We start from the raw sequence: 22,759 nt of genomic DNA, 5'->3' as shown, positions 1-22,759 counted from the left end.
GCAGTTCTTTATAAAGCTTGTTAGCATTCACTGTGTAGCACTAATCCATGTATTCAAACATGAGTTGTGAATGCGTTTGGGACCACATTGCCTTTCCCTGCCCATTATGCCTGAAAGCCTTTTAAAAACAGTCCAGAACGCCGAGTGTACTCCACTGTGATGTGTCTACTGTAGGTCTTCCATGGAGGACGACGTGATTTCCTGCTGTCTTCTGGTGTCCCTCGTTTAATGCATGTGGCTGTCTGTCCCTCACACACGTGACTCTGTTAGACGTGTGTGTGTCTGTATTTAATCCCAGTACTGTAATACTAAACTGTCTCTTGGTCAATAAATGACAAAACTAGTCGACATATGTAAATTATGTCTTGGTTTCTTTAGAATCTAAAAAAAAACAAACACAATTGGTGCAGTCGGACAACCCCAATCCTAACCCCAATCGGGCTGTGCAGGTGGAGCCAATGAATCAATTAACATATTCCCTGCCCACTGCCCAGTGATTGACAGTTGTCAGTCAATGTATGACTCCTCCTCTCCCACCTTCCCTGTTTGTCACATCAAACTATTGGAGGTCTTACCTGATCCCCCACCCAACACCACGTTTGTTGAGGCTGCTCATCACTCCGACATGGATTGCAGCGCTTATGGTAAGTCATTGCTGGGTTTTCTTATTAATAATTATTCTAAAGTTAGGCTTGTATAAATTTTTTTTTATTTTTATTTTTTACTGTTGTGTATATATATATATATATATATAGGTTTCAATGAATGAAGTTTATTTTATATATATATATATATATATATATATATATATATATATATATATATATATATATATATATATATGTATATATATATATATATGTATATATATATATATATATGTGTATATATATATGTATATGTACGTATATATATATGTATATGTACGTATATATATATGTATATATACGTATATATATATGTATATATACGTATATATATATGTATATATACGTATATATATATGTATATATATGTATGTATATATATATGTATGTATGTATATATATATGTATGTATGTATGTATATATATATATATGTATGTATGTATGTATATATATATGTATGTATGTATGTATATATGTATATATATATATGTATGTATGTATGTATATATATGTATATATATATGTGTATGTATGTATATATGTATATATATATATATATATGTGTGTATATATGTATATATATATGTGTATGTATATATATATGTATATATATATATATATATGTATATATATATATATATGTGTGTGTATATATATATGTGTGTGTGTATATATATGTGTGTGCTTTGAATAGAATTATGGAAGTGTGATGTTTTATTATATACAGTTTGTCTTAAAAATATGCCATATGATGTTTTTATTTTTTATGGCTTTATCTTAAATACAGTATCAATTTGACATCTCTAAATTGCATTTGACAAACTTTGTGTTTTATTGTTGTATTGCTGGGTTATACTGGTTAAATTTCCATGAAATGTCATGAATAAAAAGCATAATTAGAGTCAGCCTGCAGCTAATTTATATTTGGCATATTGTTAAAAATGAACTGAATACATTTCTAATGAGATATTTTATATATACTAATTTGCTTTGTCACCTATCAAAAGAAGTTAAGGTGTGGTGTTAAGATAGTTTATAGGCAAGATAAGGCACAATCATCATTTGTTTTTATTCCTTTCATGAAAATGCATATATACAAGCCATATACAGTTGACACTTTCATTGTTTTTTTGTTTTTTTCTTATACATTTCCATGATCAGAAAGGAGCAGATGGAAGAATACTATTCTTATATTTATCTGCCCCCTTTTTTAACACAAATTATTTTAGATGACTTTATCACTGTTCCCTCCAACACCCGAACTCCAAAATACTTTAAATTTTCGTTCAAGCATTTTCAAAATTACACGTCCAATCAAAATCAAAAATCAGTTTGATATAATTCCAGTGGTCTCTTTTTGTAACTCTTTTTAAATTCAAAGATATTCTTGCAACTTTTTAAGTCTTTGTCTAGAGAATTCCATGCTTTCACAACAGCAGCAAGCTGCTGACAAGCACATTTGCTTCAAATTTGTTCGCACTCTTGGATGTTTAAAATCATACGGCCTTCTGTGGTTCTCATCTTTAGACGTGAACACAAATAACTTTTGTAAGTCTTTCAGAAGAACTTTATTTCCAGCTTTGAACATCACTAATAGAGTATGTAATTCTACAATGTCTTCATCTTCTACAATTATACAGCACAATTTGTATACAAGGTGAATTATTACAAAAAGGCAAAACTAGATTAAAAAAAAAGCATATATTTATATAGATTGATTTTAGCATTTGTAATGTACAAAATATACGATTTACACAATTGTTGAAAAATACATTGCCAAAATGTTTTTTATTCTTTACATTTCCTTATTTGTAAACCTGTTCAAATGGGGATTAGTAGATGCTAAAGGGGTATTATGTGATATCAGTGCGTGTGTGTGTGTGACAGAGATGGACCCCCTGGAGGTTCCCCCTCTAACCCCAACCAGTAAGGAGGTTTTATGCGAGGCCCTGAGCGCAACTTTTGCCGGTTTCACTCAGGAGAGGCTCACGCATCGCTTCCCGCAAGGTGAAACACCTCATCAACCTTCAAGAGGCCTCCATGAGCAGATTTAAAGTGGGGGGGTGGGTTTAATTGTCCTCCAGACGTGACTTTATGGTCCGAGTGGGAGGTGAACCACTGGCTGGACTGGTGCCGGGCCGAGTTTGGGCTGCATTCGCTAGGGTCAGACCTGAAGGGCCTGCAGGGTCACGAGCTGTGTGGCCTTGACCGTGACGCGTTCCTGGGCCTCACGTCTGACTACACGGCTGGAGAGATCCTGTGGGAGCACCTGGACATCATGAGACGTGGTAAAGAAGCGGCAACACCTACGGCCATCATGCAAAAGCCCTCATCTGTGTTTTCTTACCTGCAGAGAATGACTGCAATGCTGCACAGATCGCGTGCACAGAATCATCTCTCTGCCAGCTTCATAGCGTTAAAGGTGAATATCGTCCACAACATTGTGTGCAATTAAAAGCTGTCAATGAATATTCCTTGCTTATTATCTCAGACAAGCAAAGCTACCAAGTGGAGTACCTTGAGAGGACACAGCACAATTCTGTGGAGGAAGCCCAGCATCAATACTATCTGCTCAAAAGCCAACATCCAAACAGGAACAATCAGGCTTCTGAGACAGCAACAAACAGCGGTAAAAATGCACAAACACTATAATAGGCAATGATCATTAATAAGGGTTGGTTCACCGCTGTAAGTACATGTTAAAAGTGCTTATGTCTTTGTTTTTAGGGTCTAATTTGCACTCCAAAAGCAAAGAGGACAAGAACTCATCTTATTATACAAGAATACTTAATTGATTTATGTGGGATATTTGGTCATGTTGGACCAGCCAGGAAGCCTGTTGTATTAGTGCAAATGTATTCAACGTGCTTGTAAGCCATTATTATAATGCACACGTTTTAGTCAAGTGCAATGATATGCTGCACTATTTTACACAGTGTCCCTAAAATCTGAATATCATACAAAAACAGTATAATTTTTAATCGATCAATTATGAAAAAAGCTTCAACTTATATTATGTTTTTGATTAATCGTTTGAGTGTAACTAATAAAAAAAAAAAAGACAACTCGGACCGCATAGAGTGACCGGAACTTTAAGTATGCATACACGGTTTCCGCACGGATGCTGCAACAGAGCGCACACGAGAGACGTAGGTGGGTGCCGAGTTCTTTGAGGTGGAGTTTTTCCAATTATTTATTCTTTATTAATGCACATTTGTTAAAAAGTACAATTTAAATGGGCCACGTATAAGAAAAAAAAATATTTTCCATAAAATACACACTGAGGGTAGAAAGTCAGTTTTATCCAATGACTCGGTTAATTGAACAAACTCATCAATACTCCTTTACTAAAATAATTGGTAGTTGCGGCCCTTTGTGATTTACATTTAAATTACTTAAGTAAATAAAAATGATCATTTAAAAAAGTAAAATGTATTTGTTTCCAAATAAACTAAATAAATCGTCTGTAATATAGAATATAAGTACAAAATGACTACAGTAGTTTTATGAAATAATGTACAGCATTTACCTTGGAAAGCGGACTTCTATATGGTATCTCCTTCCAGCTATTTCTCCGTCAAACACACTATCAGCAGCTTCTTCTACTCAGTGGTCTAGTGGTTACCCTGAGATCGGTAGGTTGTGAGTTAAAACCCCGGCCGAGTCATACCAAAGACTATAAAAATGGGACCCATTAACTCCCTGCTTGGCACTCAGCATCACGGGTTGGAATTGGGGGTTAAATCACCAAAAATGATTCCCGGGCGCGGCACCGCTGCTGCCCACTGCTCCCCTCACCTCCCAGGGGGTGAACAAGGGGATGGGTTAAATGCAGAGGACAAATTTCACCACACCTAGTGTGTATGTGACAATCATTGGTACTTTAACTTCAAATTTTCATGAATACATGTCTGTCGTTTAGAAATGATTCTAAGGTCCTTCACTGGTGTTATTGACTCATTCTGCTTCAGTATGGTGCAGACACGCTCTGTCATGTTTTTGATGATTTCTTTCTTTAATTCAATGAAGATCACCCGCCTCTTCTCCTCAGCACTCTTCTCCACACTCACTTTCTTCGTCTCCATCCATTTCTCATCACAGGGCCAACACAGATAGACAGACAGCATTCACACTCACATTCACACACTAGGGCCAATTTGGTGATGCCAATCAACCTATCCCCAGGTGCATGTCTTTGGAGGTGGGAGGAAGCCGGAGGGAACTCACACAGTCACATTTCCATGGTTGGAAAAATAATGTTATGTCGCTCTCTTGCTATAAGATAATGCTAGCAAGTAAAACCTCATGTTTTGGCCGAATCTTTTGGAGTTCACTATGATATTTACCACGCAAACAAGTGGTGGGGAGGGTTTTAACCCCAATTTTTGAAACCCAAAGCACAATTAGAGACAGCTCTTTATTCCCTACTGTCGCTTCACTAGTTATCAGTACAGGTGCTCTAATACAGGGGTGTCAAACGTAAGTCCTGCGGGCCTGATAAGGTTTTATCCGGCCCGCGGCATGAGTTTGCCAAGTATAAAAATGAGCCAAAATTTTTGAATGAAAGAAACTGCTGTTCTAAATGTGTCCACTAGATGTCGCAATAGCAATTCTTTGTATCTTTGTAGATGCTGCTACATATGTACAAAATAAACCACATGATGTTAGTGCACCAGTCGAGGAAAATGAGCAAACTACATAAACAACATCCTGTAAATTGATTTTGATATTTTTTTTATCTTGATAGATTGAAAATTATCACCAAGGAGTTGACTGATGAACATTGTCACATAATTTATTCAGAAAGTATAAATAACGACAAATAAAGATAGAATACTAATAACCACACCATGTAAGTGTAAAAAAAACATAATTTGAACATTGAATGTGCTTGTTCTATTTTTAAACAAAGAAAACAATCTGAAGTTGTCTTTATTTTTAAGTTATCGTGCCGTGATTTTACCAGTCCAGCACACTTGGGAGTGGATTTTTCTCCATGTGGCCCCCAATCTAAAATGAGTTTCACACCACTGCTCTAATATATAACTTCCAGAGAGCGACTCCGAAGCAGAGACGTTTCCCAGCGGGAACTTGATGTGGACCGGCACCGGGGTTCAGTGTGAAGACATATTCACTTTAGCACATCCGTACAAAAGCTTCAAGGAGTATGTGGGAGACAAGACCGAGGTGGGCAATGCGGTGATACCGGCAGCCATCCTCGCTGGTTACACTGGTGAGTCACTTGTGAGAGTCAAGATCCCGCTTGATTTTAGCTGACTGTTGATGGGTCCACAGGAAGTGGTCCCATTCAGCTGTGGCAGTTTTTACTGGAGCTGCTGACCGACCGCAGCTGTCAGTCGTGTATCAGCTGGACAGGAGACGGCTGGGAGTTCAAGCTGACCGACCCGGATGAGGTAGAACCTGTTAGCTCACGCGGACCACAACTAAAGTGCACACGGTCAAAAGTGTTTCGTTGCTGCAGGTGGCGCTGCTGTGGGGTCGTAGGAAGCACAAGCCCAAGATGAACTACGAGAAGCTGAGCCGCGGCCTGCGCTACTACTACGACAAGAACATCATCCGCAAGACGGCGGGCAAGCGCTACGTCTACCGCTTTGTATGCAACCTGCAAGGGCTGCTGGGATACGAGCCAGGCGAGTTGCACGCCATGTTGGACATCAGCGCCAAGGCCCGCTAACGAACACGTGAGCGCGAGCAGCATTGTCACTTTACATACACATCAGCTATGTGCACATGGACACATTTAATCGGGTTAAGAGCCTAACCGGAATTAAAATGCTTCATGTAAACATGCCATTCGGAATATTATGACCCGATCACGGACATTCGAATCAAAATTTCATTCTAAACGAGACGGGTGGTTTATCCCGAAAGTCATTCGGATTGTAGCGCTTCAAAACACATCTTCCGTTACTTTTTGTGCCACAGTGGTGTTCGGCGATGGATTCCTATAACCTGCACTCAATCCACTCGCTGCATGTTCCTTTTGATCAGAGGGAGAAGACACTTTGTCAGACACTCTTTTCAATATTCCACCTGTCACATTTATTTGCATCAACACAAAGACATATACTTACAGAGCCTCTCTTGGTTGTTGTCGACACAACACCAACTTTTGCTGGATCGTGTGTGGGCAAGCACTTCGACAGTCAAATTTTGTTTCGGATGACTTTCTCTGTCTCTTTATTGATGACTTTACATGTCTCGTCTGAGCATAGTGCTGACCAGTGATTTAACCAAACAGATTTGATCAGTGACAAAGCAAAATCCATTACAGTCTATTGAAGAACAAAATTTGCCTGTCTAATTTCTGTTTCCTCTATACTGATACTAGATCAGGGGTGTCAAACTTATGGCGGATGAGTTTGTCAGGTATAAAAATGAGCCCAAATGTTTTAATTAAAGAAACCGCTGTTCTAAATGTGTCCACTACATGTCACAATGGCAATTCTTTGTATCTTTGTAGATGATGCTACATATGTAAAAAACAACAACACTTGTTAGTGCACCAGTCAAGGAAAATGAGCAAACTACATAAATAACATCCTGTAATTTGATTTTGATATTTTTTTTTTATCTTGATAGATTGAAAATGAACACCAATCAGTTGACTGATGAACATTAACACACAACTCATTCAGAAAGTATAAATAACGACAAATAAAGATAGAATACAATTAACCGCAACATGTAAGTGTAAAAAAACCTCAACAACATTGTGATTTGTAAATTTTTAGAATGTGCTTGTTCTATTTTTAAACAAAGAAAACAATCTGAAGTTGTCTTTACTTTCGAGTTATCGTGCCGTGATTGGACCGGCCTACTTGAGAGTAGATTATTGTCCATGTGGCCCCTGAGCTAAAATGAGTTTGACACCGCTGTACTAGATACTGCACATCAAACTAAAAGTTAGTCAAAGGTCTGTGCAGCAGCTTAGCCATTGTTCAAAGTCAGGTCATAAGTTTCAACAGAAGTTCATCTCACGTGTAATCAGAGGCATATTATCTTTAAAACTAATCTTTATAATGCATTAATATTTAATGGGCAGTCCTTAAAGGCAACAATGGTAACAGTGGTAGATACATGTTTTTAACAGCCTCCATATTGAACAACCTTTAAGTGATGTCAACGTTTACATGGATTTTTAAAGCATGATAAAAAGGCAAGTGCCCACACTGATTTAATTTTACAAGTCAGTGAACAAGGTGTTACACACACAGCGAGCGAGTGTGCTAGGATTACTTCCACCACTTTCACTAATGGAAGACAGGAGAGTCTTTGTCCTGGTGGCCGAGTGTAGGTTATGTCGATTGGACAATTTTGCGGCAATAAAATCAACATAATTTGTCATACAAATTCACGGCACACGCACCGAACGCTGGCATACTCGGCTGCACACCTAATACTCCGTGAAGAGTGTGATAAACAATCTTGTGCACACACATTGACCTGTGCATTTATATTAAAGTACATATATGAAGGATTTAAAATCAATTCCATAAGAATTGGCAACACTAGATTGGCCTAATGTGTGAATGTTGTCTATTTGTGTTGGCCCTGCGATGAGGTGGCGACTTGTCAAGGGTGTACCCCGATCCCAAGAGGGACAAGTGGTAGAAAATGGATGGATGGATGAATTCAAAGATGTAAAACATTTACTATATAAACAAAATACCTATTCCTCTCAAATAGGGTTCACAAATCTGTCTAAATCTGTGCCAAGATAATCTATCCCACCTCACAGGTGTGGCATATCAAGATGCTGATTAAACAGCATGATTATTGCACAGGTGTGCCTTAGGCTGCCCACAATAAAAGGCTACGCTGAAATGTGCAGTTTTGCTTTATTGGGCTCTTGGGGGGGGGGTCAGAAAAGCAGTCAGTATCTGGTGTGACCACCATTTGCCTCACGCAGTGCAACACATCTCCTTCGCATAGAGTTGATCAGGTTGTTGATTGTGGCCTGTGGAATGTTGGTCCACTCTTCAATGGCAGGAACTTTAACACGCTGTTGTGTACGCCGATGCACAGCATACAAAACATGCTCAATGGGTGACATGTCCGGTGAGTATGCTGGCCATGCAAGAAACGGGATGTTTTCAGCTTCCAGGAATTGTGTACAGATCCTTGCAACATGGGGCTGTGCATTGTCATGCTGCAACATGAGGTGATGGTCTCGGGTGAATGGCACAACAATGGGTCTTGTCACGGTATCTCAGCGCATTCAAATTGCCATCAATAAAATGCACTTGCGTTCGTTGTCCATAACATACACCTGCCCATACCATAACCCCACTATGGGGCACTCGATTCACGTTGACCTCAGCAAACCGCTCTCCCACACAACGCCACATATGCTGTCTGCCATCTGGCCTGAACAGGGAAAACCGGGATTCATCCGTGAAGAGACCACCTCTCCAACGTACCAGACGCCATCGAATGTGAGCATTTGTCCACTCAAGTTCGTTAAAACGACGAACTGCAGTCAGGTCGAGACCCCGATGAGGACGACAAGCATGCAGATGAGCTTCCCAGAGACGGTTTCTCAGTTTGTGCAGAAATTATTTGGTTATGTAAACCAATTGTTGCAGCAGCTGTCCGGGTGGCTGGTCTCAGACGATCATGGAGGAGCACCTGCTGGATGTGGAGGTCTTGGGCTTGTGTGGTTACATGTGGTCTGCGGTTGTGAGGCCGTTAGGATGTACTGCCAAATTCTCTGATACGCCTTTGGACACAGCTTATGGTAGACGAACATTCAATTCACGGCCAACAGCTCTGGTAGACATCCCTGCAGTCAGCATGCCAACTGCATGCTCCCTCTAAACTTGCAACATCTGTAGCATTGTGCTGTGTGATAAAACTGCACATTTTAGAGTGGCCTTTTATTGTGGGCAGCCTAAGGCACACCTGTGCAATAATCATGCTGTTTAATCAGCATCCAAATATGCCACACCTGTGAGTTGGGATGGATTTTCTTGGCAAAGAAAAAATGCTCACTAACACAGTGACTGATTTGTGAACAGTATTTCAGAGGAATATGTATTTTGTGTATATGGTAAAAGTTTTAGATCTTTCTCATGAAAAATGAGGGCAAAAACAAAAGTGTTGCGATTATATTTTTATCACAGGAAGATAGGCAAATTATGTTTTAATTACGTTAAATTTGTTATTTTGCACTGATAAGGTAATTGAACAATTTATTTCCCATTAATTAGTTTTAGTACAAAACATGCATCAAATACAATTCAAGGTTGCTTAAAAATAGCATTAAAACATTTTTGTTATGTGAAATTCTCCTTGGAGCCCCAATTTAGCCCTGCTCAACTTATATGTGAATTCGGGCTACACAAAAAATCGAAAAGAAACTGCAACCTTGACTCAACCTGCAACCTGCAAATTTCTAAATGGTATTGATTTCATAAAAAAATACAGGGGTACTTCAACTAAAGAGTGCCCAAACGTAAGTGTTTTGAGATAAGAGCTGTCTCTCGACTAATTGTTATGCTTTAAGTTGCCAGCAATGTGAATTACAAGCATCCCAGTCATTAGTTGGCGTAACAAATGTCCCATTGAACACCGTAAGATCTGCGCAAAACATCTGGTCTTACAGCAGGGGTCTCAAACTCAATTTCACCTCGGGCCACTGGATGCAGAAACTGGGTGAGGCTGGGCCGCAAGAAAAGCTTTCTTAAAAAAATCTAGCATGCACTTTTTAATGAATTCACCTTCTTTGAATGGCTATCCCGCCCTAGCAACATCAATCAATCAATGTTTATTTATATAGCCCTAAATCACAAGTGTCTCAAAGGGCTGATACTTGCCAACCCTCCCAATTTTTCCGGGAGACTCCCGAATTTCAGTGCCCCTCCCGACAATCTCCCGGGGCAACCATTCTCCCGAATTTGTCCCGATTTTCACCCTGACAACAATATTATGGGCGTGCCGTGATAGCACTGCCTTTAACGTCCTCTACAACCTGTTGTCGCGTCCGCTTTTTCACCATACAAACCGTGCCGGCCCAGTCACATGTTGTATGCTGCTTCTGCAGACACACGTAAGTGACTGCAAGACATACTTGATCAACAGCCATACAGGTCACACTGAGGGTGGCTGTATGAACAAGTTTAACACTGTTACAAATATGCGCCACACTGTGAACCCGCACCAAACAAGAATGGCAAACACATTTCGGGAGAACATCCGCACCGTAACACAACATAAACAGAACAAATACCCAGAACACCTTGCAGCCCTAACTCTTCCGAGCTACAATATACACCCCCGCTACCACCCAACCCCGCCCACCTCAACCGACGCACGGAGGGGGGGGTTGATGTGTGGGGGGCGGGGTTTGGTGGTAGCGGGGGTGTATATTGTAGCCCGGAAGAGTTAGGGCTGCATGGGATTCTGGGTATTTGTTCTGTTGTGTTTATGTTGTGTTACGGTGCTGATGTTCTCCCGAAATGTGTTTGTCATTCTTGTTTGGTGTGGGTTCACAGTGTGGCGCATATTTGTAACAGTGTTAAAGGCCTACTGAAACCCACTACTACCGACCACGCAGTCTGATAGTTTATATATCAATGATGAAATCTTAACATTGCAACACATGCCAATACGGCCGGGTTAACTTATAAAGTGCAATTTTAAATTTCCCGGCAAACTTCCGGCTGAAAACGTTTCGATATGATGACGTTCGCGCGTGACGTCAACAGTTGAAGCGGAAGTATTCGGAGCCCATTGAATCCAATACAAAAAGCTCTGTTTTCATCTCAAAATTCCACAGTATTCTGGACATCTGTGTTGGTGAATCTTTTGCAATTTGTTTAATGAACAGTGGAGACTGCAAAGAAGAAAGTTGTAGGTGGGATCGGTGTATTAGCGGCTGGCTGTAGTAACACAACCAGGAGGACTTACTTGGATAGCAGACGCGCTAGCCGACGCTAGCCGCCGACCGCACGGATGATCGGGTGAAGTCCTTCGTCCTTCCGTCGATCGCTGGAACGCAGGTGAGCACGGGTGTTGATGATCAGATGAGGGCTGGCTGGCGTAGGTGGAGCGCCAATGTTTTTATCATAGCTCTGTGAGGTACCGTTGCTAAATTAGCTTCAATGGCGTCGTTAGCAACAGCATTGTTAAGCTTCGCCAGGCATTAAAGCATTAACTGTGTATTTACATGTCCATGGTTTAATAGTATTGTTGATTTTCTGTCTATCCTTCCAGTCAGGGGTTTATTTCTTTTGTTTATATCTGCATTTGAGCCCGATGCTATCACGTTAGCTCCGTAGCTAAAGTGTTTCGCCGATGTATTGTCGTGGAGATAAAAGTCACTGTGAATGTCCATTTTGCGTTCTCGACTCTCATTTTCAAGAGGATATAGTATCCGAGGTGGTTTAAAATACAAATCCGTGATCCACAATAGAAAAAGGAGAGAGTGTGGAATCCAATGAGCCCTTGTACCTAAGTTACGGTCAGAGCGAAAAAAGATACGTTCTGCACTGCACGCTAGTCCTTCACTTTCATGTTCCTCATCCACGAATCTTTCATCCTCGCTCAAATTAATGGGGTAATCTTCGCTTTCTCGGTCCGAATCTCTCTCGCTGCTGGTGTAAACAATGTGCAGATGTGAGCAGCCCTTCCTCCGGTGTCGTCACGCTACTTCCGGTAGGGGCAAGGCTTTTTTTTATCAGAGACCAAAAGTTGCGAACTTTATCGTCGTTGTTCTATACTAAATCCTTTCAGCAAAAATATGGCAATATCGCGAAATGATCAAGTATGACACATAGAATGGATCTGCTATCCCCGTTTAAATAAAAAAAATTCATTTCAGTAGGCCTTTAAAGTTGTTTATACGGCCAGCCTCAGTGTGACTTGTATGGCTGTTGACCAAGTATGTCTTGCAGTCACTTACGTGTGTGTACAGAAGCCAAATACAACATATGACTGGGCTGGCACGCTGTTTGTACAGGTTGTAGAGGGCGCTAAGGCAGTGCTATCACGGCACGCCCTTAATATTGTTGTTTGGGTGAAAATCGGCAGACATTCGAGAGAATGGTTGCCCTGTAATTCGGGAGTCTCCCGGAAAAATCGGGAGGGTTGGAAGTATGACGCTGTCAAGCGGCATTCATATACAACTTGCAGGCCGCACTAACATAAAATTTTCATATTAAGGTGCGGGCCGCAATTGGCCCCCGGGCCGCGTGTCTGAGACCACTGTCTTACACCATTAGCTTATAGCTAGATTGTTTTCCAACTATTGGAACGAGGAAAGTGAGTGTGAATGACAGTGCTGAGAAGAAGAGGACAAAATTCATTGAAATAAAGACATAAATCATCAAAACATGACCGTGCGTGTCGCCAACTTAGCGAAGCAATTCGAGCGTATCACTAATAGTTTGCATCATGCTGAAATAGAATGAGTCTAACACAAGCCAAGAATATTAAAATATTATTTAAACGGCAGACATTTATCCATGAAAATGTTGTGGATGTTGTGTTTGATGGAGAAGCAGCTGTAAGGAGATACTGTGTTGTACAATATTATTACATCATTTCATAAAACTACTGCAGTTATTGTTTTTATATAATATTTCTTATCTAAAAGTTTGTTTTACTTTTTAAAAATATTTTATATGTTGTAATTGTGCTGTTTTGGAGAGGCAGAGCATCAACTAAATTGATTTCAATTCATTTCAACGGGAGATTTTGATTTGAGATACAAGTGTTTTGCATTAAGAGCTCCATAGAACCAATACAAGCTGCATCACAAAATTATATTTTACTCAAGAACTCATGCTGCACTGTCGTTAGCGTGACTGCCCATATTTGCTCCTCGCTCTACTCGACCCCCAGCAAGCCACGCTGGCCAAAGTGAGTTGGATCTGCTGCCCTGGATGGCGAGGCACTTTTGCTATTATTTATCAGCTATCAGGAGACACAATCATTAATTAATTGACTTTTCTTTATTCAGGCACAAATGTATTTTTGAGTGAGTCTGTTATTTTTTGACTTGATGGATTATTTTGTCTTTCTATTCATTTCTATAAAAAACTATGTTATGTTTTTGACTTGATGGATTATTTTGTCTTTCTATTCATTTCTATAAAAAACAAAAGTTCCCTATCAACTGTCCCTCTGCGACTTCCCATAATGAATGGCAGTAAGACCATTAGAATTTTTATTTTTTTTAAAAGCAGAACAAGACAATGAGAAGTCCAACAACAATGATAACAAAAAAAGTAAATTATTTCCAACCAAAACACATTGCCCCAACATTGGCTGTCTTTTCAGCAAGAAAATTGGGATTCCCATGTTTTGCAGAACCATGCAGACCTTGTTTGAAACTTGCCATCTTTGACTTGGAGACAGCCTCAAATCTCCACTGCAACATTCTGACGTGTTTGAACCCTGTGCATTTATTTGATGGTTGTATGTTTCAAAAACATGTTTTGAACCGTAATTAAGATGATGAATTGAACATTGTTTTTGTTTTGTTTTTTACCTGATGTGGTAAATTCCAGTAATTAATTTGCATAATTGTATACTCACAGTAAATTACCGGCTAATAATTACATTACTTTCACGTTAAATATGTAAAACAGGCACTTAACTGTGTTACAACAAGGCACTGTAATTAGCTGTAAAATCACAGTTCTGATAGTTTTAAGCTTTATTGTAATCAATCGTAAAATCACAGTCACGCAGTTTAAGTAAAATACTATAAATATTATTGTGAAAGTAATGAGATTATTCACCAGCAATTTGCTGTGGATTTACAATGAAAATGTTTACATTGTACTTAATAACTTGGATTAAAATGCTGTGAGTGACTGCAGCGGCGTCATCAAACCTCAGATGGCCGACTGTGAAATCAATAGATCCCTAAGAGGAGCTCCTGGCCGAACAAAGTACACAAGGCTAATGCGTTGCACAGGCAGGGGGTCGTCTGTCCACTATTAGGGACACCTCTGCTCGGTTTAACAAGTGCACTACGCAGTGAAGTGTTCATCTACTTGATATTCAGCAGTCATTGCTTGGTTTTCACTTTGATTCAAATGCTATTGTTGGTTAATGTTCTATTCACACACATGCATGTGAAGTTTTATTTGGACTCCGGAGGTTTTGTGCTTTTTTGCATTGTTTGCGTCCACTAACACTGGATGCAACCTTTAAAAGCCCTAGAAGTGTTTGTTTTATACTTTAATCCTCTTACTGTTTTCCATAAAATTTTAAATTGTTTCGCACATTAAAAAAACAATGACAGGATTCAGTGTTGCACTTACAAAAACGCTGGAGCACTCTTTCCCTCCCTGCAGATAGCGCCATCAATTTACTTTCAATATACTTTTCTAATTTTACAATTTAAGCAGAGAAAAAAAATTAGCAAATATGTGAGGGAGCAAATGCTGGACCGCCAATATAAGGAACTGATACATATCTTAAAACCAGAAAAAAGGGAAAACAGGACATTGAAATATATTTCTATAGTCTCCACATAATCAACTGATGGGACGGGCACTTGTTTGTTTTATGTATGTAATGCATCACATTACATGTCTGGGTCATTTTGGCTGCTGTTTCTCCCACTGTTCTGGGGTGAGGGTCTTTTGTTCAAAGGCGTGGATGTCTTTCAGTTCCTCCGCTAAGCAGCTATTCACCATCCTGTTAACAGATACATTTGTTAATGTCACGTGACAGCAGCACTCATGCACTGTGCAGTCATATTGCACAACTACTGTTGTGTTTATGTAAAATAAAAGTTTAAGGTTGATATTGTGATATGCTTTTTTAAACGCTGGTTTAGTGTGGCTGAAACGGGGCTAAAGCTAAATAATTATTTGTTCAAGGGGTTAAACGACTTTGTGTAGACATGGCCTTAGAGGCATATATATATATATATATATATATATATAAGCGATCATTAATAATTTTTTTTATTATTATTTATTTATTTTTAAATGGGATGGAGTGGACTTATACACTATTAAGAAAAAATATTTTTGAAAGATTTAAACCATACATCATCAGCAAGGCGTTACTGCTCGCTACAGCCTCACTTCATTTGACACTTACACGAATTTAGAGAAGAAACTATTGGAGGCACATCACGTTGTTACATCTGGAGTGGTCCACTAATCCATGAAAGTAACGTATTTGATTAAAATAACGAGTGCCGTAGTGCTGAGAAAAAATATTTTTGCTTCAAATATTAGTCCCATCCACAATTCATGTCTGCAGTTGTTTTTATAGTGTGAAGTTCATATTTGGTCTTATTTAGCTTTAGATGTCCCTGTTGTTCAGCAATGTTTGCTACCAATATCAAGATTCCGTATATGCTGTTGAGAGATTTATTCATCTAGTTTATTAATACTGTTAAGGATATTTTCTTGATGCTAACAAATATCACCAAAGACACTTTGTGGTCATCCCTGTCGACATTTGACTTTCCTGCAAAACAACTAGGATTTTAGTTTCCGTTATGAAAATAGACAATGGACATACGGTGGATTGAACCAACAATTACAATATTTATGACAATGGTTTATTTGCACAAGCAGGTCTTCGAAGTTATTTTATATAGCAACCACAAAAGAACACAAACTAATGCGTTCTCTTGTCCAGTCTTTACGTTCAGTTCTGCTCTCAAACACTACTAATATAGTAGAGAATAAACTCGATTGCATCACAGAGTTTCTCAAACAAATCAACTGTTCTAACAAACATTATACAAAGTGATCGCTGCAGACACAAGCATGTCCGATTGCATTCCACCACATATTGAAAGTGATATTTCTAAGAGCCATTTTCTTCGATGTACTTTTGTTTTTTCCCTGACTTTACCTTTATGAGCACTTCTTTCGGGACTCTGTCTCTCTATTTGAACGACTGGAACACCCAAGAGCAGAACAGAAATATGGCATTTTCTATTCAAACTCTACATGCACTCATTTCAATGCTACGCTCAAGCCGGTTGACCATCATGTGAATTAAGCCGCGAAGAAGAAAAATGGATGTGATGTGATATGCAACCCAGCAATATAAAGAGGATGAATACGTTCCAAGGCACCTCTGCAAATGGTGAAAAAGCACAGATAAAGGTTACACCCATAAAAATTGCTAAATGTCTATTTTTTATCATCTAATTTGTTTATATTATATGATTCTCTTGGTTTTGTTTTTTTTTACACATTTTTTAAACAAAATTTAGCAATTAAACAATTATAGAACACAGTAATGCACTTAAATGGCCACTCTGTGATTTGTGTGTAGGCTATGTTGTAGTACCTGTGTCTCTGTAATAATGGCTTGCCCTCAAATTGGGTGGAAACCACAAGCACTTTAAAGCTGGTTGCACATCTATTGGGTGATGTGTCCTCCACGTCCTGGAGAACACAAGACAAGTGATCAGCACCAAATGTGATATGTAATAGTAATACATAAAATGTTCTCATGGCATTCCATCGATCGCATCTGGACTGTTCAGTTTGTCTTAGAAGACGTTATGCCTCATGTAGGCTTCATCAGCTCATAGACTGGTCAGATCTAGTTCAGAAGCTGGCGCCAAAACCCCAACTATTTATCATTCAACACAAGGAGTGTGGGGCCCGGGCAAGGATGGTTCCGCCCCATGGTAGTGATTGTAGCATGTTAAGTGGGTGATTCTAGTGAGTCTAACAATTGATTTTGGGATGGTAGTGGTCGTTTCACAGTAATTGTTTTGCCATACAATACCTTAATGCTAACAAGGGGGATTTACTGACATTGGCATTGACTAAAGGGTTGCTCTTTTGCATCTCAACAGTTGTTTTTTCACTACAATAGGGCCAAACCCTTCTTGCACACCCCTCCTTGTGTTGAACGATAAATAGTTGGGGTTTTGGCACGAGCATCTACACGAGATCTAACCAATCTAAGTCTATGAGCATGAACTGATGAAGCCTACTTGAATGAGAGGCGAAACGTCTTATTTAAAAAAAAAAATCTGATTAATCACACTTTTAAATTTGGATCAGTCATGAATAATCACAGGTTGTTAGTTGCTGGCATAATTTAAAATAACTTGAAAAAGAGCCTAATATTTGTCTATGGATGTTCTCATTCATCCAGGTCATTGTCATCTCAGGGCATGCAATCGATCGCAACTGGACTGTTTGGGTTGTCTGAGAAGACGTTTCGCCTCTCATCGTTGTAAGCTTCATCAGTTCATGCTCATAAGACCTAGATTTTGTCTAACGGCTGGTGCCGATAGCTCAGTCGGCCTCATTAGTTCATGCTCATAGACTTAGATTGGTCAGATCTAGTCTGGCGACTGGTGCCAAAACCCCAAATAATAATACTCCCAAACCTGGAAGGTGTGCCTAGGCAAGAATGGTTTCGCCCTATCGTAGTGAGAAAAACAACTGCTAAGATGCAAACAAACAATCCTAACTGTCAAAGCCAGCGACAGTCGTTGAAGTGTAATTTCCCCTCGTTAGCATTCAGGTATTGTGTGGCAGAACGATCGCTGTGGATCGACTACTACCAGTCCAAAGTAGTCGGAATCATTCTATTCAGTTGTAAACACATTGCACTGTAGTCACCTTCTGTGACCAGAATGTTTCTAACTCCTGTTATTTGTAGGAGGCTAAATTGCAGAGTCTCTTGGGAATGGTTGAAAGGACACCTCTTCTGTTCAGGGATGTTTTTTCAACCTTGACATAGATAGCTTCCCTCACTCCTCTTTCGTACCATCTGGCCTGCCTTTCCAGAATGTGTACTTTTTTTTGTTTGTCTGTTTGTATTAACAATGGCAGCACTCTGGTGTCTCAAGATGGCCATCTTCTCAAGGACTGTTACTGTTTTGGCCCCTGGATTCCCACCCCCTCCTTTGAAAAGACTCGCTACCACCTTCGTGAGAACCCAATCTGGCCCTAAAGATGCCATCCTGGCAAGGTCTATATATAAGAACAGCAAACAATTTGTGATGGCGACTCACTTTTGGGCAGAAGCTGGCCAGTGGATCTTACGTACGCAGCCGGTGAGGCTTCTGCAGGTGAGAGACCAGTGCTGTAACATATAACTGTGGCCTGTTTGAATAAATTGATTGATTGATTGATTGAAACTTTTATTAGTAGATTGCACAGTACAGTACATATTCCGTACAATTGACCACTAAATGGTAACACCCGAATAAGTTTTTCAACTTGTTTAAGTCGGGGTCCACTTAAATTGATTCATGATACAGATATATACCATCATCATAATACAGTCATCACACAAGATAATCATCAGAGTATATACATAGAATTATTGACATTATATACAATCTGGTGTGTGGGATGTGGAGGGGGGGGGGGGGGGTTTAGGTTTGGTTGATATCAACACTTCAGTCATCAACAATTGCATCATCAGAGAAATGGACATTGGAACAGTGTAGGACTGACTTGGTAGGATATGTACAGCAAGTAGTGGACATATTGAGAGAGAAAGATCAGAAAGCATAAGAACAAGTATCTACATTTTATTATTTACAAAACGGGGAGGTAGGATGTGGAAGGGAGGGTGTTAGTTTAGGGTTGAAGTTGCCTGGAGGTGTTCTTTTAGTGTGGTTTTGAAGGAGGATAGAGATGCCCTTTCTTTTACACCTGTTGGGAGTGCATTCCATATTGATGTGGCATAGAAAGAGAATGAGTTAAGACCTTTGTTAGATCGGAATCTGGGTTTAACGTGGTTAGTGGAGCTCCCCCTGGTGTTGTGGTTATGGCGGTCATTTACATTAAGGAAGTAGTTTGACATGTACTTAGGTATCAGGGAGGTGTAGCGGATTTTATAGACTAGGCTCAGTGCAAGTTGTTTTACTCTGTCCTCCACCCTGAGCCAGCCCACTTTGGAGAAGTGGGTAGGAGTGAGGTGGGATCTGGGGTGGAGGTCTAGAAGTAATCTGACTAGCTTGTTCTGGGATGTTTGGAGTCTAGATTTGAAGGTTTTGGAGGTGCTAGGGTACCAGGAGGTGCATACGTAATCGAAAAAGGGTTGAACGAGAGTTCCCGCTAGAATCTTCATGGTGCTTTTGTTGACCAGTGAGGAGATTCTATAGAGAAATCTCGTTCGTTGGTTGACCTTTTTGATTACCTTAGTTGCCATTTTATCACAGGAAAGATTAGCCTCTAGAATGGAACCTAGGTAGGTGACCTCATCTTTCCTGGTGATAACAATGTCACCCACTTTTATAGTGAAGTCACTGACTTTCTTAAGGTTGATCTGGGACCCAAATAGGATGGATTCCGTTTTACCCAAGTGTATGGATAGCTTATTGTCAGCGAGCCAGGTGAAAATTCTACAGAGTTCAGCACTGAGGATTTTCTCCACCTGTGACTTGTTGAAAGACCTGGCCTCTGATTGTTTAATCGAAGAACGCGAGTAGAGTCTGATAAGGTAAAGGAATGTATGGTCAAACTATATTGCAGGATTAATCCACTTAAATGATTAATGCAATATTTTTGTGTGATTAATCACATCAGTTAACTCGTTAATTTTGAAAGCCCTATTCCTAAAATTAACTGAACAATACACTTGCAATCCACTGAATGCCCTGAGAATACAATGATGAATGAGAACATCCATAGATAAAATGACACATTGAATGACAATCATGCTAATAACAAACAACACACAGAAACCTACCACGTGTTCAGCCGTAAGCTCTTTTTTAAGTTTGTCCCGGATATGATCAGAGGTTACGGCCATTTCTAGAACAACAAAACAAGCGATGACAGAAAAAGTAAATTGATTATTTTAGTTTAAAATGGACCACCTCCCTGCATAAACAGCTGATTCACAATGCGTTTTGCTAGCCAAACCAGAACCGAAAGTACACGTTTCCCCATACCCCCATTTTAACTCTTCATCCTTGGTTTGATTTAAAGCATAAACCTAATTAAACACATTATATATTTAAAAACAAACATATTGTACATACGGAAGATTGTATGTCCTGATAATTCTTGTATTTCCTGTACGCGAGTTTAGAAACCTAGCGCAGAGTAGGTCTGACCACGCCCCGCGTTCCCCAGACGGCCCAGAGCTCATTTGATTGGTCGCTGCAAAGTCATTTCTTCTTCTTCTAGCTACTATCCCTGATTTCTCATGCAGTGCGCCACTTTTGCCCCCATCGGTCGCTGTCGTGTTCAATATGACACCTGCTGAATGAAGGAAGCATTCGTAAAGTAAAGATGTGATGAAAAGTTGACACTCGCCAGTCGTCATCATGCCAAATGTACACACTACCAGCAGCCAGGAAGCAGGAACATCCACTTTTAGGGGTAGGTTAGACCATGATATTAATACTGTTAAATAGGATTAAATTGTGATTGCCAACTGCATGCTCTAGTACAGTGTTTTTCAACCTTTTTTGAGCCGAGGCACATTTTTTGCGTTGAAAAAATCCGGAGGCACACCACCAGCAGAAATCATTAAAAAACTAAACTCCGTTGACAGTAAAAAGTTGTTGTCGCAATTGTTGGATACGACTTTAAACCATAACCAAGCATGCATCAATATAGCTCTTGTCTCAAAGTAGGTGTACTGTCACCACCTGTCACATCACGCCGTGACTTATTTTATTTTTTTTTGCTGTTTTCCTGTGTGTAGTGTTTTAGTTCTTGTCTTGCGCTCCTATTTTGGTGGCTTTTTCTCTTTTTTGGTATTTTCCTGTAGCAGTTTAATGTCTTCCTTTGAGTGATATTTACCGCATCTACTTTGTTTTAGCAATCAGTTGTTTTTATCCGGATGTACATTGTGGACGGCGTCTTTGCTCCACAGTAAGTCTTTGCTGTCGTCCAGCATTATGTTTTTGTTTATTTTGTTGCCAGTTCAGTTTTAGTTTCGTTCTGCATAGCCTTCCCTAAGCTTCAATGCCTTTTCTTAGGGGCACTCACCTTTTGTTTATTTTTGGTTTAAGCATTAGATACCTTTTTACCTGCACACTGCCTCCCGCTGTTCCCCGACATTTACAAAGCAAACAGCTAGCGGCTGCCACCTACTGATATAGAAGAGTATTACACGGTTACTCTGCCGAGCTCTAGACAGCACCGACACTCAAGAACAACACGTCATTTGCAAACTATAATTACTGGTTTGCAAAAAATATTTTTAACCCAAATAGGTGAAATTAGATAATCTACCATGGCACACCAGACTGTATCGCACAGCTCACCAGTACGCCGCGGCACAGTAGTTGAAAAACACTGCTCTAGTAGTCTATGCTAATGCTATGTGGCCCTTTGTTGTGAAAACTTCTTCACAAGCTGTAATGCTGTTTTCCCTCACAAACTATTTGGAACCCTGATGATTGAAGTTAGTTCCACAGGCAGTTGATATGTGGTGCTTAAACAATATAGGTCATCAAACGTTAGACATTCACTAAGATTTCTGTGAGGAAAAACTACAGATTTCGGCCATTTTGCAAGTTATGCATGTAATTGTAACGGAGTTAAAATACACCTTTGTTATTTATTATATTTTGTTTGTGAATTTTATCTCCAAATAGTTCTCTTTTCTGCTCACCTGTGAAAGGGCGGTTTAATATATGTTTGTCCCTTCTGAGTTCCTGTAGTCCCCCTGGGTTGTGGAGCCCCTCCCTTTCTCCCTCACAGAAAAGTTTTACATGGCTGAGGGTGAGTCTCGGTCGGACGATCCCACCGACCTATTGTTTGTTTTTCGGTAGAAATTAGGTCTTTAATCAATGAATGTGTGTACCAAGAATGTGAATATGTTTACCTGTGTTGTCCTCTAGTTTTAAGTTCAGATTCCAGGTAACATTACATCGCTAACATTGGCGCCAAATGGCCGCTCTTTGTTGTATGAGACTTGTTTAGTGTGTGTGTGTTTGTGTGTGTGTGTGTGTGTGTGTGTGTGTGCGCCTACATGTGTAGGTAATGATACTTGTTCAGTGTGTGCGTGCGTGCGTGTGTGCCTACAAGTGTAGGTAATGAGACTTGTTCAGTGTGTGCGTGCGTGCGTGCGTGCGTGCGTGTGTGTGTGTGTGCCTACATGTGTAGGTAATGATACTTGTTCAGTGCGTGCGTGCGTGCGTGCGTGTGTGCCTACAAGTGTAGGT

The 22,759-nt window shown here is 39.8% G+C and overlaps 2 protein-coding genes across 2 annotated transcripts; one reads left to right on the top strand and one right to left on the bottom strand.

Moving 5' to 3' along the window:
* Positions 1 to 451: 451 nt before the first annotated feature.
* On the top strand, positions 452 to 7,554 carry LOC133661685 (protein C-ets-1-like). The gene is made up of 8 exons (XM_062065081.1): positions 452 to 644; positions 2,536 to 2,655; positions 2,733 to 2,936; positions 3,002 to 3,070; positions 3,140 to 3,277; positions 5,702 to 5,881; positions 5,944 to 6,062; positions 6,131 to 7,554. Exons 1-8 carry the CDS (start codon positions 515 to 517, stop codon positions 6,341 to 6,343), a joined length of 1,173 nt encoding a protein of 390 aa, XP_061921065.1. The 5' UTR covers positions 452 to 514; the 3' UTR covers positions 6,344 to 7,554.
* A 6,272-nt stretch (positions 7,555 to 13,826) lies between these two features.
* LOC133662722 (bolA-like protein 2) lies at positions 13,827 to 20,739 on the bottom strand. The gene is made up of 4 exons (XM_062066848.1): positions 20,621 to 20,739; positions 20,326 to 20,390; positions 16,948 to 17,045; positions 13,827 to 15,324 (listed from the first exon to the last, which is right to left on the bottom strand). Exons 2-4 carry the CDS (start codon positions 20,386 to 20,388, stop codon positions 15,225 to 15,227), a joined length of 261 nt encoding a protein of 86 aa, XP_061922832.1. The 5' UTR covers positions 20,389 to 20,390; positions 20,621 to 20,739; the 3' UTR covers positions 13,827 to 15,224.
* Between the last annotated feature and the right edge of the window lie 2,020 nt (positions 20,740 to 22,759).

This window comes from Entelurus aequoreus, linkage group LG12, assembly GCF_033978785.1.
Source record: "Entelurus aequoreus isolate RoL-2023_Sb linkage group LG12, RoL_Eaeq_v1.1, whole genome shotgun sequence".
In the NCBI taxonomy this organism is placed as follows: Eukaryota; Metazoa; Chordata; class Actinopteri; order Syngnathiformes; family Syngnathidae; genus Entelurus; species Entelurus aequoreus.
The sequence above is the reverse complement of the archived record's forward strand: the minus strand, read 5'-3'. Positions and strand labels throughout refer to the sequence as shown.